Here is a 17,531-nt window from a genome sequence, read left to right on the forward strand (position 1 = left end):
GCCCTGCGGGGGGTGGGGGTGGAGTTGGTGTTCCTAATTTGTATGAAGGTGGGGTGTAGACTATCAGCGGCCCTGCTGCAGTCTCAGCCAGGAGGAGGCTGAAAGAGTGCAAGGAGGACCAGAAGAAAGAGGGAAAGGGCAGGAAAGAGTTTTCTTTAATGCTTGTGCTAGTTTTCTATTGTTCCCATAACAAAGTACCAGAAACATAGCTTAAAACAACGCAGATTTATTATCTCATAGCCTTAATTAGCTCAGTGACCTTCCCTCTGACTATGCCTCCATAGGAACAAGTCAAACTTCCAAGGGGAGCCACCTCGGGGCTCCGAGGCTATGCCAACCAGTGTGAGCAGCTCTCAGCCAGCCAGCACTGCAGGGCCTCAGGAGGGATGCTCCCAGGTCCTCCCAGACTTCTCTGTAGCCTCCTACTCCCCATTCCCGGAGACCCACCCTCTTCTTCACAATAACACCCTCTCATTATCCAAGTCCCAAAGAAAGAAGTTATTCTTAGGCCCTGAGCTGTGGGATGCTGATTCAGAGAAGTTTCTGCCGAGATGCCCCCATCCATGCTTACAACTGCCCTGCGACCCTGACTTAGCCACTTCTGGTTTTAAAAAGGTCCAAAGAGAACCCAAACTCACCTCTTTTTATCTCCACCTTTTAATTCCTCATCAAATGATTATAACAATGTATGATTTGTGATAGAGGAAAAATCATACACAAGTAACAGTCACTTAGGAGACCCCACGTTTATTTCTCTATGATCAACTCCCAACCTACATCCGTATGTGTGCACACTTTACATGGCAAATTTTCCATTTTATGCTTTTGGTTGCCGGCCATATTATAAGCGTTTTCAATATGGCAACAAAACCTTTATCATCATGGTTTGGCATGGTTGCATGGAACAAATCACAAGTGTCCCAAATGAACAATGAGGGGCGACAATGTAAACATAACAACTCAGTGTTTCTCTGTGTGTTTGTCTCAACAACTAAAGCAACGCATCATATTTCTCGGCAGCAGCCCTTTCCTTCTTAGGAGAACCCGCTCTGGTCTCCGTATTAAGAGGAATAACATCACTGTTCATTCACAAGCGACTTCCTCACCCAGGTGCCCCTGCTGAAACGAGTCCTCAGCACCTGGCAGGAACGTGGCGCGGAAATACATTCAAATGCCAATCCGCTGTAATTCTGTGGTTGCTGTGAGCTGGAGCACCGTGTGGGGTTTCTCACCAGCGTGGCTTTGCTGACACAGCTAAGACAGCAAGGGCTCCCGCCGACAGCTTCCCTCGCTGGATTCCGGTAAGAGTTTGCTTACGAACAGTAAGGCAGACACTCCCTCTTAAAGGATTCCTCTTCCCGATTACACAGGCTCTTTCCAGTTTAAGGACTCGGATGTACGGGCAGGTGAGTTCTCCAGGGAAGTATCCGCCTGACTTCCTCAGGTTTCACTCCAGTGTAGGCACTATCATGTCTGGTACAGGCCGAATCATCCCTGAAGCCTTTGCCGCATTTACTACCATCCTGTATCCTCTGCAAGAGTTCCCTAATGTACAGGCTTAACAGGATGGCTGAGGAATGTCTCACATCCACCAGTCCGCTGGACAGCTCAGAGCAGTCTTTTCCACTGACAGGGAGGAGCCACCCCTGAAGACACTTCTCTCTCATATAGGTTTCTGAGAGCCAGTCGGAAGATGAGTGTGGCCCACGTTCATTAAATATCCACGGGTTGTTCTCCAGGGTGTGATCTTTGGTGTCGGATGAGGGAAGAGCTCCTTCTGAATGTTTTCCCACACTGAGGACAATGACTGGGACCCTCCCTGCTGTGGAGCCTCTGATGTACTGCCAGGTGAGAGTTCTGCTTGAAGGACTTTCCACAATCTGGACACTGGTACGGGGTCTCCTTAGTGTGAATTCTCTGGTGCTTGGTCAGACAGGAGCTGTCCCTGAAAGCTTTACCACACTGATTACACTCGTAGGGCTTCTCGCCAGTATGAGTCCTCTGGTGACGTATGAGGCCGGCGATGTTCCTGAAAAGTTTCTGACACTGGTCACAGCCATAGGGCTTCTCACCAGTATGAATCCTCTGGTGCCTGATGAGGTAAGCACTCTCAATGAAAGTTTTCCCACATTCTTTACACTCATAGGGTTTCTCCCCAGAATGGATTTTCTGATGCACAATGAGGTGAGAGTTACGGTTGAAGGATTTCCCGCATTCCACACATTCGAAGGGCTTCTCTCCAGTGTGAGTCCTCTCGTGCTGGGTGAGGTATGAGCCATCTCGGAAGGCCTTTCCACATTTGCTACATTCATAAGGCTTCTCCCCAGTGTGGATTCTGAGATGCACAGTGAGGTGGGAGATGTCAGTGAAAGGTTTCCCACACTCATTACATCTATATGGTTTTTCCCCTGTATGAGTTCTTTGATGCAGAATGAGGGACGAATTTCGGTTGAAGGTCTTCCCACATTCTGGACATTCGTAAGGTTTCTCCCCAGTGTGAATTCTCTGGTGTTGCGTCAGAGCTGACCCATCACTGAAGGCTTTCCCGCATTTACTGCATTTATAGGGCTTCTCTCCTGTATGGATTCTTTGATGCACAATTAGGTTATAGTTCTTGGAGAAGGATTTTCCACACTCATTACAGGTATAAGGTTTCTCTCCAGTGTGAGTTCGGTGATGTAAAACAAGAGAAGAGTTCCGTTTGAAGCACTTGCCACATTCAGTACATGTGTACAGTTTTTCTCCAGGGCTGTTCCTCCTGTTTTCATTAAGAGATGAACTCAGGGTAAAGATGTCGCCAAAGTCCTTACCTTCATACAGTTTCTTCCCTCTTTTCGTTATTTTTTGTTCACCAAGAGGGGTAAAATGGTTGAAAGACTTAACACTTTCAGGGTATTTATAGGGTTTCTCTCTAGTTTGAGTTCTTCCAAATTGAATAACTTCCATGGAATGGTTGAAGGTTTTCCCACAGGTGTCACTGTCACCCGCTCTCTTAGCTACATAACTTTTCTGACAATTGTGTAAAGCTGGGTCACAATCCAGGCTTTTAACACCTGAGCCACGTACATGGAAACCGTTTCTTGTGGAAACTCTCTGACGTCGTGGAAGGTCTGGGCTCACGCTCAAATGCTCCCCAAATCCGGGATATTCACGAATTGCTCCCTGAGCTCCTGGTTCCCCCTGAGTTAAGGCTGATTGCCTCAAATGTCCCTCCTGGTTCTCACAGTCCCAACTGTTACCTAGAATGGAGAAATGAGGACCCTCTCGTGTAAATCCTTCCACCTCCATGTCACAGGACAGTTCTTCCTCAGCAATGTTCTCAGCTGTCATTTTCAATCTTCTGTCCCAGGCTGGAAAGCAAAGAATGAAAAAGACAGACTTAAGTACATGAAGCCGTGTGTGGAAGAGGAATGAAAGATGGTGACAGGCCAAGTGTGTGAGTGTGTCTTTTTACTTGTTTTCTTTTTGAAATTCAGATCTATATGAGGGGGAGATACTGTGAGAGTTGAGGGATGGAGCCAAGAACAGGTTCAAGAAGAGCCACATGGCATTTCTACCCTCCTAGAGAACAGGCAGGGGGAATGGTGTTGGGGGTAAATATCACCAAAAGGATTAGCCTGAGACGTGGGAGATCAGAGGCCAGGTGTCACTCTGATGACACAGTAACACATCTCGGCCACTGTGATCTTGTCCCCATCACCCACTTCCCCTACCAATAACCAGTACACACTCCAGATCCTCCACTTCACAATGGGCTTAAAATAGCATTGAACGAGCAGTTTTCACCCCACCTTTGTGGTCAGAGTTCTGCCTTCGTGGATGGGACACAACACAGGCCTGGTGACCTGACACTTCTGAAATTCCTAGATCTGTCAACGACCTTCCTGCAGGGTTATTATGAGAATTACATCATGTGTGCTGGCTCTGAGCTGGGGAACAGACAGTACTGTAAGTGGCTGCCAGTGTCTTCACTGTTATGGATCTTTCTCTAACCATGCTCCCGCCCCTTTGACTTGAAGATATCAATAAAACTGGCTCTCGGGCTTCCCTGGTGGCACAGTAGTTAAGAATCTGTCTGCCAATGAAGGGGACACGGGTTTGAGCCCTGGTCCGGGAATATCCCACATGCCACAGAGCAACTAAGCCCATGTGCCACAACTACTGAGCCTGCGCTCTAGCGCCCACGAGCCACAACTACTGAGCCTGCATGCCACAACTACTGAAGCCCGTGCACCTGTAGCCCGTGCTCTGCAACAAGAGAAGCCACCGCAGTGAGAAGCCCGTGCATCACAATGAAGAGTAGCCCCTGCTCACCGCAACTAGAGAAAGCCCGTGCGCAGCAACAAAGACCCAGCACAGCCAAAAATAAAATAAATTAATTAATTAATTTTTAAAAATTTCCAAACAACAAAAAACAGAGTAAGAGTCAAAATACAAATGGCAGGTGGAGAGACGATACTATAAAGTATAAAAGAGACAAAGGAATAGTGCCAGAGATCTATAAAAAAATTCTTCCAGAATAGCACATAAAAGGGGGAAAAAAAAAAAAAGGGGAAAAACTGGGTAAAGGATACAAGGAGGAACTTGACAGAGAGAAAACAGAAATGTCCTGAATACATGAATTCTTGCTCATTCGCACCTAAAGGCATTTACAAACTGTAACTTTAAGAATACAAAATATGCACATTTCAGATGAGTAAAAGTAAAACAAGGCATGATAATATAATGCTTGAGCAGGTCATGCAAGAAGAGAGTTGGTGGGCACGTAAAGAGGTCAGTCCACTTGGCGGTGTAACTTGGTAGTGGCCATCGAAACATAAAACAGGCACATTCCGCCACCTTGCAATTCCACTTGGTGGTGTCTTAGACTCAGAAAGCCTGAGTCCCAAGCATAACTGGACAAGCTATACCTAAGGAGATGGTCTTAAAGGCCACCAGGAAAAAGACAACCAGTGAAGGAATGAACAGTACTGTGATTAACTTGGTAACAAAAATAGAAACCTGATAGTAATGGAAGATTACCATCAAAGTGCTGAGGGAAAAAACTGTCAGAATGAAAGTAAGGGACTTCCCTGGTGGCACAGTGGTTGGGAATCTGCCTGCCAATGCAGGGGACACGGGTTCGAGCCCTGGTCTGGGAAGATCCCACATGCCACAGAGCAACTAAGCCCACTGCTGTTCCACAGTAGTGCTGTGGCATTGCTGCGCCACCACTACTAAGCCTGCACTCTAGAGCCCACAAGCCACAACTACTGAGCCCTAATGCCACAACTACTGAAGCCCGTGCCCCTAGAGCCCGTGCTCCGCAACAAGAGAAGCCACCGCTTCTCACTGCCCATGCACCACAACAAAGAGTAGCCCCCGCTCACCACAACTAGAGAAAGCCCACATGCAGCAACGAAGGCCCAACGCAGCCAAAATAAAATAAATAAATAAATAATTTTTAAAAAGAGTGAAAGATAAAGGCAACTTCAGAAAAGCAAAAGCAGGGTTTATCTCCAAGGACACTTGCCAAAAGAATTAGGAAAAAACTGTTCTTCAGGGAAAAAAAAATAACCCAGAAGGAAGGAATGGAGAGAACATGTATTTAAATAAAATCCAGCACTGACGACATAAAATGAAGCAGTAACAATGACTCAGGGGTTAACAATGGGATGGACTAAAATACTGAATGGCAGTGGCCTGTGAGATGAAAATGGGGTAGCAAAATTAAGTGTCCTGACATTCTTATATTGTTCATGATTCATGTTAGACCTGGTCAAGTCAGGAATAAAAGAATAAATGTCATGTAAAACTTCCAAGCCCACAGAGCAGTGGTTCTCAACCAGAGACGGTTTTACCCTCAAAAGACACTTGGCAACATCTGGGAACATTTTTGGCTCTCATGACTTGGGGTCAGATGCTACTGGAATCTAGGGATGCTGTGAAATACCTTTAAAACACAAGGCAGCCTCTCACACATAGAATGACCAGCCTCAAAACTCAAAAGTAAATAGTGCTGAAGTGGAAAAACCCTGTTACAGGAGAAAAGAATAATAAAGAAAAGGAAAAAACAACAGATCAATCCAGAAGAAGGTGCTAAGGGGGAAAGCTCAAAAAGGACAGGTTAAGATAGAAAGTATAAAATAGGACATCACAATAACAATAAATGTAAGTGGCTTTGATGGGCAAGATAAACACTGTGTCAGACTGCATTAAAAAATGTGCTTGTAACAGACACCAAAAGCAAAAGGACACAGAAGACAAAAGCAGAAGTTCGGAACAGACAAATGCTAACCAAACAAAGATTGAATGGTGCTTTGTTAACCAACAATAAACTTCAAGGATGATAAAAGGGCAATATAACAATGGCAAAGATGTCTACATTAACAGCATACCTCCAAACACAGAGCAAAGTCAGCAAATCCAACCATACTGGAAGGGTTTAAGAACCTCTTTCAGAAATGGAAATGCAAAAAGACTGAACAGAGACAAGCATAAGAGAATGTAATTAGCCAGCCTGGTCACACAGCTGACTGAAGACCCACTACCAACAATTAGAGCCAAAGGCTTTCCAAGCACAAGTGGAACATTTGCTAACACTGGTCACAAACCAGGCCAAAGAATAAGTTCAACAAAGACCAGACCACAGTCTCTTGACTACAAATGTGTTCAAGTTAAAAACCAGTAACAGAAAGAATGCCAAATACAAAAAATAATAGTAAGTTTAAATTTTAAAAAAACCTATTTATTTGGAAAAATGAAAACCTGTTTCTCAGTAATTCACAGAGAAATGTTGATGCAAATTAGAAAGCATCTACTTAGAAAACACAGAGGACTGAACAACTGATGATGATGGCACATCTCAAAACATGTAGCAAAGGAGGATGCAGCTAAAGAAGTTCCTAGGCGAAAAATGTTGGTCTTTAATGCATGGGGCTTTTTTTTGGTTTGTTTTTTTTTGTTATTGTTTTTTGTTTTTGTTTTGTTTTTGTTTTTGTTTTTTGTGGCCATGCCATGCGGCTTGCGGGACCTTAGTTCCCCAACCACGGATTGAACCTGTACCCTCAGCAGTGAAAGCGCAGAGTCCTAACCACTGGACTGCCAGGGAAGTCCCTAATCTTGTATTTTAAAGAGAAGACTGAAAGTTAGTGAGATCACTGTTTGACTTAAGAAGTAAGGGAAAGAGCCACAGAGAAAACCAACACGAGGTGAAAGGAAGGTGATAATAAAGGTAAGATCAAAAATTACAGAAACCAAATACAAGGAAACAGCCAAGAACATGAAGAAAACCAAAAATCTGTTATTTGAAAAGACTAATGAAATTACCTTTGGCAAGAGTAATCATAAAATAAAGAACAAGAAGGCATACATAGGTGATATTCGTCACAAAAGGGGGATTTAATTAAGAAACAGAAGAAAGCTATCAAAATGGCAACATTAGATTTATCCTACAAAAGAAGGCCTATGAAACATTAGAACATCTACTGATACGATTCCCGACATTTTCAGATTAAAGTAGAAGACAGCCCCCTACATCCTATCTCAATAAATTCAGAAAGTAATTTGAACAAATCTCACCCAGACTCTTGATCAAAATGCTCTCAGATTAAAGTAGTAGACCCCTTTACCCTACGTCAATAAATTGATAAGGTATTTTAAGGAAAGCTCCAACTCATGATGAAAATTCTTATCAACTATGAACACAAGGAATTAAGGTAAACATCACACGTGAGGAAACATGAGAACTGTTCAGTCTGAAGCCAAGGCCAAGACCCCAGAGGCCTGCTAGGTCCACAGCATTCAACAGTGATACGGAGGGACCAGCTGGCCAGGAGGACCATATCCCCATCTGTCACTCCTGGCTGCTCCTACTTTTCAGACCTCCTGAGGCTGCCTTATTACCATGCTGCATGTTTCCTCTACTGAGCCTTCTGAGTAGACTGGGGCCTGGGTGGCCTACAGCTGTCCTGTGGAAACCAGAGATGGAGAGCACCTCCCTACAAGTCTGTAAGGGGAGGACGTATGTGTGCACTTAAAAGAAATGAGGTAAGTCAGACATATATAGGATGATACCACTTAGTTCAAATTGTTAGACACACAAAGTATTCTCGAAGTAAAAATATTAAAATGCCCTGGCAACACATCTACCAAAGCTGTGATCATGACTGTCTTGGGAGTGTGGAAGGGAACAGCCCTAGAGAAGCAAAGGGAATGTCCATTTCATCTATAATAGATACTTCCTTTATTGAAATAAGACTTACATACCACTAAGAAAGTGAAAAGACAACCTACCAAACAGGAGAAAATACTTACAAAGCACGTATCTGATAAAGGACTTGCGGAAGATATAAAAAACTCTTATAGCCCAATAATTACAGGACAACCCAAATTTTAAAAATAGGCAAAGGATCTGAATAAACATTTCTCCAAAGAAGACATACAGATGGCCAATAAGCACATGAAAAGATGATCAACATCATTAGTTACTAGGGAAATGCTAATCAAAACCCAGGCTTAGGGGCTTCCCTGGTGGCGCAGGGGTTGAGAGTCCGCCTGCCGATGCAGGGGACCCGGGTTCGTGCCCCGGTCCGGGAAGATCCCACATGCCGCGGAGCGGCTGGGCCCGTGAGCCATGGCCGCTGAGCCTGCGCTCGGCAACAGGAGAGGCCACAACAGTGAGAGGCCTGCGTACCGCAAAAAAAAAACAAAAAAACAACCCAGGCTTTCACTGCCATGGGCCTGGGTTCAATCCGTGGTCGGGGTCAAGCCACACAGCACGGCCAAAAAAAAAAAAAAAAGACAATAACAAGTGTTGTGAGCATGTGGAGAAACTGAAACCCTCACACACTGTTGGGGGGAATGTAAAATGGTACAGCTGAGACCTCCCTGGTGGCGCAGTGGTTAAGAATTCACCTGCCAATGCAGGGGACACAGGTTTGATCCCTGGTCCGGAAAGATCCCACATGCCATGGAGCACCCAAGCCCATGTGCCACAACTACTGAAGCCCGCGCACCTAGAGCCCGTGCTCTAGCCCCTGCGCGCCACAACTAGAGAAAACCCGCGAGCAGCAACAAAGACCCAACACAGCCAAAAAATAAATACATAAATAAAATGGTGCAGCTGTTTTGGAAAACAGTCTGACAGTTTCTCAAAAAGTTAAACAGAGTTATCATATGACCCTGCAATTCCACTCCTAGGTATCTACTCAAGAAAAACGTAAACATATGTCTACACATAAACTTCTCCATGAATTATGAGTACATAACAGCACTATTCATGATAAACAAAAGTGGAAACAACCCAAATAAACGTCTACCAACCGATGAATGGATAAACAAAATGTCGAAATACACACAATGGAATATTCTTCAGGCTTAAGAAGGAGTGAAATACTGATAAATGCTTCAATAACACAGATGAATCCTGAAAATATTATACGCAGTAAAAGAACTCAGACACAAAAGACTCCATAGTGTATGATCACATTTAAGTGAAACATCCGGAAAAGGCAATTCCATACACACTGCAAGTCAATTCGTGGCTGCCAGGAGCTGGGAGAAGGCAGTATGGGGAGTGACTCCTAGTTGGTATGGGGTTTCTTCTTGGATTGATGAAAACGTTCTGGAAATATATAGTGGTGACGGCTGCACAACTTCGTGCATATACTAAGAATCACCGAGTTGTGCACTCTGAATGAAAGAATCACATGATACGTGGATTATATTTCAATAAAGCTGTGATAAGTAAATTTACACCTATAAGGGGACAAGTTTCACCTAGCCTGACCTGCAGCGCTTGACCTTGGCAGTTCTTCCCCTGGGGGCATCCAGAAATCTGTGGAGGTGTCAGGTTGTCACAAAGACCGAAGGAGCGGGAACTACTAGCATCTGATGGGCCTGGACCAGGGATGCATACTTGCTAATACACTTGGGACTGCTCCACGTGATGTTTGACCAACCTGTGGGCCGAAATCCCTGCAGGTATTAACCTGGGGTACTGAACGACGGAACAATACTACATGTGTTACAAGACATCAGGGAAAAGGTGCCTTCATTTAGGGGAAGGAAGTTGAATGGAAGTCCAGATACAGCCCTGAATTTATGAACTCATTCCCTATTTTGCACCTCTCTCCTTGACCAAAACTGGCCATTCCAATTCTACACTCAATCAGTGAGGGCCTGAGTGCCATAGCGGTTACTGCAAAAAGAACAATCACAAGCATACAGGAGGACATTAGGACAGACTTCAGGGAAATAATATTAAATTAGGGTATTTAATGCAGGAACTACACTGAATTTCATTAATTAAGGTTGTTTTAAAAATCTCGTATTATTGCCCTCATACATATCTGTGTAGCTATTTTTGGCACTACAATGATACCAAAACTATGTTGTAAAAAATTCACCTTGATGCTGTTCACAAATTTGGTGGGGGGGGGCGTCTCTATTCCTCCCCCACCCCACTCGTCCTCTGACCTCAGATATTCACAATACCACTTCCCTGGAGCCCCAGTATGACTCATTTTCCCCAGCCTGTCCTTCTCTTCCCCATGGCCACCAAAGAAGATGGTCTCTAAGGCTTTCTATACACTGAATGTTGCCCCAGCACATGTTGAGACTTCAGGTCTGTTTGGAGAACTGTTTTCTGTGATAAATTGTCCTGATGTTGTTCCAGGTCATAGCAGAGGGGGTGACTGACCCTTCACCTGTCACCCCAGATCATCCAGACAGCCTGGGTTGCCTTAACTGCGTAAGTGCTTAGAACCTGCTTCCACCAAGGTACTTTCTTCCATTCCTATTTAATACACCTGGTCTGGATCCACCCACAACATTCACTGTTCCAGCAGCATCCAGCCATACCTCACCTCATTCAACTGCACTGAAGACAATGAATTCTGACTGTCCCATTTCTCTTAATCCAAACCTACAACCTCCAGCAGCAGATTGCTTCTTATGTTTTCCAGGTAGCTGTGCCAAACATTTAAATATAGAAATGATTTTTTAATACAAATGCCTTTCCTTTTATTGATTCTTTACATTTAATTTTTAAAGTTATATGAATATTTAATATTATCTATAAAATTCTTTTCAGGACAGTAAAAGGCATATTGCTACTATTGATCATAAAGACTGAGCATTGGGCTTCCCTGTTGGCACAGTGGTTAAGAATCTGCCTGCCAATGCAGGGGACAGAGGTTCCAGCCCTGGTCCGGGAAGATCCTACATGCTGTGGAGCAACTAAGCTCGCAAGCCACAACTACTGAGCCATGGCCATTCCAATTCTACACTCAATCAGTGAGGGCCTGAGTGCCATAGCGGTTACTGCAAAAAGAACAATCACAAGCATACAGGAGGACATTAGGACAGACTTCAGGGAAATAATATTAAATTAGGGTATTTAATGCAGGAACTACACTGAATTTCATTAATTAAGGTTGTTTTAAAAATCTCGTATTATTGCCCTCATACATATCTGTGTAGCTATTTTTGGCACTACAATGATACCAAAACTATGTTGTAAAAAATTCACCTTGATGCTGTTCACAAATTTGGTGGGGGGGGGCGTCTCTATTCCTCCCCCACCCCACTCGTCCTCTGACCTCAGATATTCACAATACCACTTCCCTGGAGCCCCAGTATGACTCATTTTCCCCAGCCTGTCCTTCTCTTCCCCATGGCCACCAAAGAAGATGGTCTCTAAGGCTTTCTATACACTGAATGTTGCCCCAGCACATGTTGAGACTTCAGGTCTGTTTGGAGAACTGTTTTCTGTGATAAATTGTCCTGATGTTGTTCCAGGTCATAGCAGAGGGGGTGACTGACCCTTCACCTGTCACCCCAGATCATCCAGACAGCCTGGGTTGCCTTAACTGCGTAAGTGCTTAGAACCTGCTTCCACCAAGGTACTTTCTTCCATTCCTATTTAATACACCTGGTCTGGATCCACCCACAACATTCACTGTTCCAGCAGCATCCAGCCATACCTCACCTCATTCAACTGCACTGAAGACAATGAATTCTGACTGTCCCATTTCTCTTAATCCAAACCTACAACCTCCAGCAGCAGATTGCTTCTTATGTTTTCCAGGTAGCTGTGCCAAACATTTAAATATAGAAATGATTTTTTAATACAAATGCCTTTCCTTTTATTGATTCTTTACATTTAATTTTTAAAGTTATATGAATATTTAATATTATCTATAAAATTCTTTTCAGGACAGTAAAAGGCATATTGCTACTATTGATCATAAAGACTGAGCATTGGGCTTCCCTGTTGGCACAGTGGTTAAGAATCTGCCTGCCAATGCAGGGGACAGAGGTTCCAGCCCTGGTCCGGGAAGATCCTACATGCTGTGGAGCAACTAAGCTCGCAAGCCACAACTACTGAGCCTGCACTCTAGAGCCCGCGAGCCACAACTACTGAAGCCCGCAAGCCACAACTATTGAAGCCTGCGCGCCTAGAGCCTGTGCTCTGTAACAAGAGAAGCCACCACAGTAAGAAGCCCATGCACCGCAACGAAGAGTAGCCCCTGCTCGCCACAACTAGAGAAGGCCCGTGAACAGCAACAAAGACCCAACACAGACAAAAATAAATAAAATAAAATAAATTTTTTTAAAAAGTAGAACTCCTCCTGTGGAAAGAGCAGAGACAGAATGGCTTCAGACAATCCACCTTTAAAAAAAGAAAAAAGACTGAGCATTACACAAAAAATAACTCAAAATGCATCACAAGCTTAAATATACAAGCTAAAGCTATAAAACTCTTAAATGAAAAACATAGGCATAATTCTTCAGAAACCTGAATACAACACCAAAAGCACAAGTGACACAGTAGATAAACTGGACTCATCAAAATTAAAACCTTTTGCGCTTCAAAGAATGTTACTAAGAAAGTAAAATGACAATCCACAGGATAGGATAAAATATTTGCAAATCATATATCTGATAAGGCACTGGTATCCAGAATAAATAAACAACTCTTACAGTTCAATAATTAAAAGACCAATAACCCATTTCATAAATGGGCAAAGGATCTGAATAGACAATTCTCCAAAGAAGATATACAAAAGGCCAATAAGCATAATGAAAAGAAGCTCAATATCATTAACCATCAGGGAACTGCAAATCAAAAACACATCGAGATACCATTTCACACCCCTTAGGGTGGCTACAATCAGTTCCACTCCTAGGTCATCCAAGAGAAATGAAGACATATTTCCACAAAAAAAAAAAACCCACAAAACTTGTATGTGAATGTTCACGGAAGCATTATTCGTAATACTCCCAAAATGGAAGCAACTCAAATGGCTATCAACTGATGAATGGATAAACAAATTAATATATTCATACAAGGGAATATTATTCATCCATAAAAATGAACCAAGTACTGATACATTGTAACATGGATGAACCTTGAAAACATTTTTAAGTGCAAGAAACCAAAACAAAGGACTACATATTGTATGGCCATTTATATGAAACGCCTACAACAGGCAAATGCAGAGACAGAAAGTAGATTAGTAATTGCCTGGGGCTAAGAAGGATGGAGGAAATGGGAAGTGAGTTCTAATGGGCAGGGGTTTTCTTTGGGGGCATGATGAAAATATTCTAAAACTGATCTGGGTGATGGCTGCACCACCTGGTGAATATACTAAGAAGCACTGAATGGTATACCTTAGAGAGTGAATTATATGGTATATGAATTATACCTCAATACAGCTATTTAAACAATTAAGCAGGTGTTGAATCTGTTGGAGTCAGAACTACTGGTCTAGACTCCACTTGGCATGTTTCCGGTATCTTGGGATTAAAGCTTGCGGAGAGGGCTTCCCTGGTGGCGCAGTGGTTAGGAACATGCCTGCTGACACTGGGGACATGGGTTCCAGCCCTGGCCTGGGAAGATCCCACATGCTGCGGAGCAACTAAGCCCGTGCGCCACAACTACTGAGCCTGCGCTCTAGAGCCCGTGTGCCACAACTACTGAAGCCCGTGGGCCACAACTACTGAGCCCGTGGGCCACAACTACTGAGCCCGTGGGCCACACCAAGCCCACAAGCCACAACTACTGAGCCCACGTGCCACAATAACAGAGCCCGTGAGCCACAACTACTGAGGCTGTACTCTAGAGTCCACGGGCCACAACTACTGAGCCCATGTGCCACAACTACTGAGCCCATATGCCACAACTACTGAGCCTGTGCTCTAGAGCCCACAGGCCACAACTACTGAGCCTGCACTCTAGAGCCCACAAGCCAGCCCAACGAAGACCGTGTGCCAACTACTGAGACTGCTCTCTAAAGCCTGCAAGCCACAACTACTGAGCCTGTGCACCACAACTACTGAGCCTGCACTCTAGAGCCCACAAGCCACAACTACTGAGCCTGCACTCTAGAGCCCGCGAGCCACAACTACTGAGCCCACGAGCCATGACTACTGAGCCCGCGAGCCATAACTACTGGGCCCGCAAGCCACAACTACTGGGCCCGCAAGCCACAACTACTGAGCCTGTGCTCTAGAGCCTGTGAGTCGCAACTACTGAGCCCACAAGCCACAACTACTGAGCCCGTGTGCCAAAACCACTGAGCCCACGAGCCACAACTACTGAGCCCGCGTGCCTAGAGCCCATACTCCGCAATGAGAAGCCACCACAATGAGAAGCCCGTGCACCAAAATGAAGAGCAGCCCCCGCTCGCCACAACTAGAGAAAGACTGCGTGCAGCAACGAAGACCCAATGCAGCCAAAAATAAAAATAAATAAATCAATTGATAAATAAATAAAATAAAGTGTGTGGAGAATTCCATTCCCAGGCACTCACCTCTGAAGGGCTTTATACGCAGTCTCTATGACCCTGCAGAAGGATCCACTTAAGCCCAATGACTGGATGTTTGACATCAATGGTTGCCAGACCTCAGATGACTGACCCCATCTGCATGGTTCTTGCCATCTCTGTGGACCACACATGATGTTTACTTCTTCAAATGATACATTCTTTAACAATACATTCAAATGATACATTCTTTAACAAAAATAAATTGTTTGCCACTAATTTTAGCCCTGTCCAAATAAAGTTACCCACCTCATTACCAATTGTGATTAACAGCCTGACTTCTTTTTTTTTTGTGATACGTGGGCCTCTCACCAATGTGGCCTCTCCCGTTGCGGAGCACAGGCTCCGGACACGCAGGCTCAACGGCCATGGCTTACGGGCCTAGCCGCTCCGCGGCATGTGGGATCTTCCCAGACTGGGGCACGAACCCATGTCCCCTGCATCGGCAGGCGGACTCTCAACCATTGCGCCACCAGGGAAGCCCCTGACTTCATTTTTGATGACTGACTGCTGACAGCTTTCAACCCCCCATCCTCACCACCACCTACTGCCCCTTCTCCTTCTGCAAACGAGGCAAACTAACAAGAAAGCCTGAGTGTTTTCTCCTTGGTGTTGGCAGGAAGTTCAAACCATGCAAGCCCCAACCAATGCAAGGCCACCCTCATCTCAACTCCATTAATCACTATAGAAGCCCTGCTGTCTCACGATTTTTGTTTGCTTATTTGGTTTTTGGCCGCACCACGTGGCATTCCAGATCTTAGTTCCCCAACCAGGGATTGAACCCACGCCCCCTGCAGTGGAAGGGAGAAGACTTAACAACTGGACCACCAGGGAAGTCCCACTCACACTTTTTTGGATCATCATGGGAAGTCTGCCCTGCTCTCCAAGACAGTCTCATTACTGAGTAATAAACCTTTTGTCTTCTTGTGGGAGGGTGTGTAAGATATAAAAAGATGTGTGTTTGAGGCTGGGAGAAAAGAAGGGTAAAGCTAATGAGGCAAAGTATTAATAACTTGATAATCTGGATGGTTTTCCAAGTGTTTATTGAACTATTCCTGCAACATTTCTGTAGGTGTAAAACTTCAAAATAAAAAGTCGAGTGCTAAGGGAGAGAAACAATCAACAGAAGGGAGAAAAGTTGCTTGCTGTGGGTGGAAAAAATAACAAAGTCTTAGTGTTCAAAACATATTTTTACAAGCCCAAGTCGCTAATAAGCAATTTTTTTTAAATTGGCAAAGGATAAGGGATCTTTCTGGGGTGATGGTAATTTTGATAAAGGTTTGGACTGCATTTGTCAAAACTCATCCAGTGATACAATGAATATCTGTGCATTTCAATGTAAGTCAGTTTTCCCTCAAAAATTTAAAAAGCAATATTGAACTCTAATTGATGTTAAGCGTAGTAAGGTGTTTGAGGGGGGAGTGGAGTGATATCTGCCATTTACTTTGACTGTATCCCAAAAAGATTAGTGGGTGGCTAAAAGGGTGGACAAAGGGAACAAATATAGGGCATACAGCAAGTAGAGCAGAGTTAATGAGTTGGTTTAAGGACGCACAAGTGTCTTAACTTTTCTATATATAGAAAAACTTTTATCGTAAACTACTGCGGGAAGAGGAGCTAAGGAAACGAACCCACTAAACCAAGGAAGAGGAAAGCGAAGTGGCCACTAGCAGTTGGAAAAACGCAGCCCTCACTGAGAAGTGCAGCAAGATCTGATTTTGCAGCTATTAGGTGGGGAAAAAACAGGTGATTTGACACCTCCCGGTCTGCAGAGGGGTGGGAAACGGCACAGTCTGCGGGCGCAACGCGGCCACCTCGGCCCGAGACCCACCGACGCCCACACGGACCCTCCCACCACCCGGCAGCAGAACGGCGGCAGACCCGGGGCTCGCCCCAGCGGCCGGGCCAGGACACCCGGCAGGCAGGGCCAAAAAGGCCCCTATGGAAGGACGAGCGCGGAACCGCCGGGAAACGCGGAGGAAATCGCTAGGGCGTCCTCACCCTAAGAGGGAGCGTCCACACCCGCCGAGGTACGTCCACACCCGCAGCGGGGCGTCCACACTCGCCGTGGGGTGTCCTCAACTGCAGGGGACGTCCACACTGCAGAAGGGGGGCGTCCACACCTGCCGGAGGGGGCGTCCTCAACTGCATGGGACGTCCACACTGCAAAAGGGGGGCGTCCACACCCGTCGGGGGACATCCACACCGCAGAAGGGGGGCGTCTACATTGGCCGGGGGCGTCCTCACTCGCTAGGGCCGCCGCGCCTCGGGCGGACCCCCGGCCCTGCGAGTCGGACGCGCCCACTGACCCCGGGAAACCCGCCGGCAGTCGCTCCGCTCCTGCGTCACCAAGACCCAGCGGACACCGCCCCCCGCGACACACACACCGCCCTCGGGGGAAATCGGGGAACCGAAAGGGCGATGGGCGCAGCAGACTCACCGGAGGCTGGCCGGCGGCACCTGCGGCAGCGGCGGGAGCTGCCGCGGCCATGTTCGGTACAAATGCGCGTGCGCGCGCCGGGACCCGGATGTGCGCGTCCCAGGAGACTCCGCGGCCACCGCTGGACCCTTGCGGTGTAGAGACCCCAGTGCCTGCCTTTCGCTTCTGCTCGGCACCGCGCCGGATCCAGTCCTCTCGCCCTGGGCGGGGGTCGGCCGCAAGGTTCCGGGCTGTCACCACCCGCCCTGCGCCCAGTCTTCGCCTCCAGCCCAGGGACTTAA

General features: G+C 45.8%; 1 protein-coding gene across 6 annotated transcripts; it reads right to left on the reverse strand.

Annotated features, from left to right (window-relative positions):
• Positions 1-731: 731 nt before the first annotated feature.
• On the reverse strand, positions 732-17,323 carry ZNF329 (zinc finger protein 329). 6 transcript variants are annotated; one of them, XM_024740897.1, is made up of 4 exons: positions 17,251-17,298; positions 16,812-16,910; positions 14,799-14,929; positions 732-3,350 (listed from the first exon to the last, which is right to left on the reverse strand). In XM_024740897.1, the coding sequence occupies exon 4, from the start codon at positions 3,328-3,330 to the stop codon at positions 1,714-1,716; it is 1,617 nt and encodes a 538-aa protein (XP_024596665.1). In that variant the 5' UTR covers positions 3,331-3,350; positions 14,799-14,929; positions 16,812-16,910; positions 17,251-17,298; the 3' UTR covers positions 732-1,713. The 6 variants fall into 6 exon arrangements, with proteins under 6 accessions (XP_024596665.1, XP_024596664.1, XP_024596666.1 ...); XM_024740896.1 differs by having other exon boundaries at positions 16,812-16,973; XM_024740898.1 differs by lacking the exon at positions 16,812-16,910 and having other exon boundaries at positions 17,251-17,297.
• Between the last annotated feature and the right edge of the window lie 208 nt (positions 17,324-17,531).

Source organism: Neophocaena asiaeorientalis, unplaced genomic scaffold, assembly GCF_003031525.2.
Source record: "Neophocaena asiaeorientalis asiaeorientalis breed wild unplaced genomic scaffold, Neophocaena_asiaeorientalis_V1.1 scaffold179, whole genome shotgun sequence".
Lineage (NCBI taxonomy): Eukaryota > Metazoa > Chordata > Mammalia > Artiodactyla > Phocoenidae > Neophocaena > Neophocaena asiaeorientalis.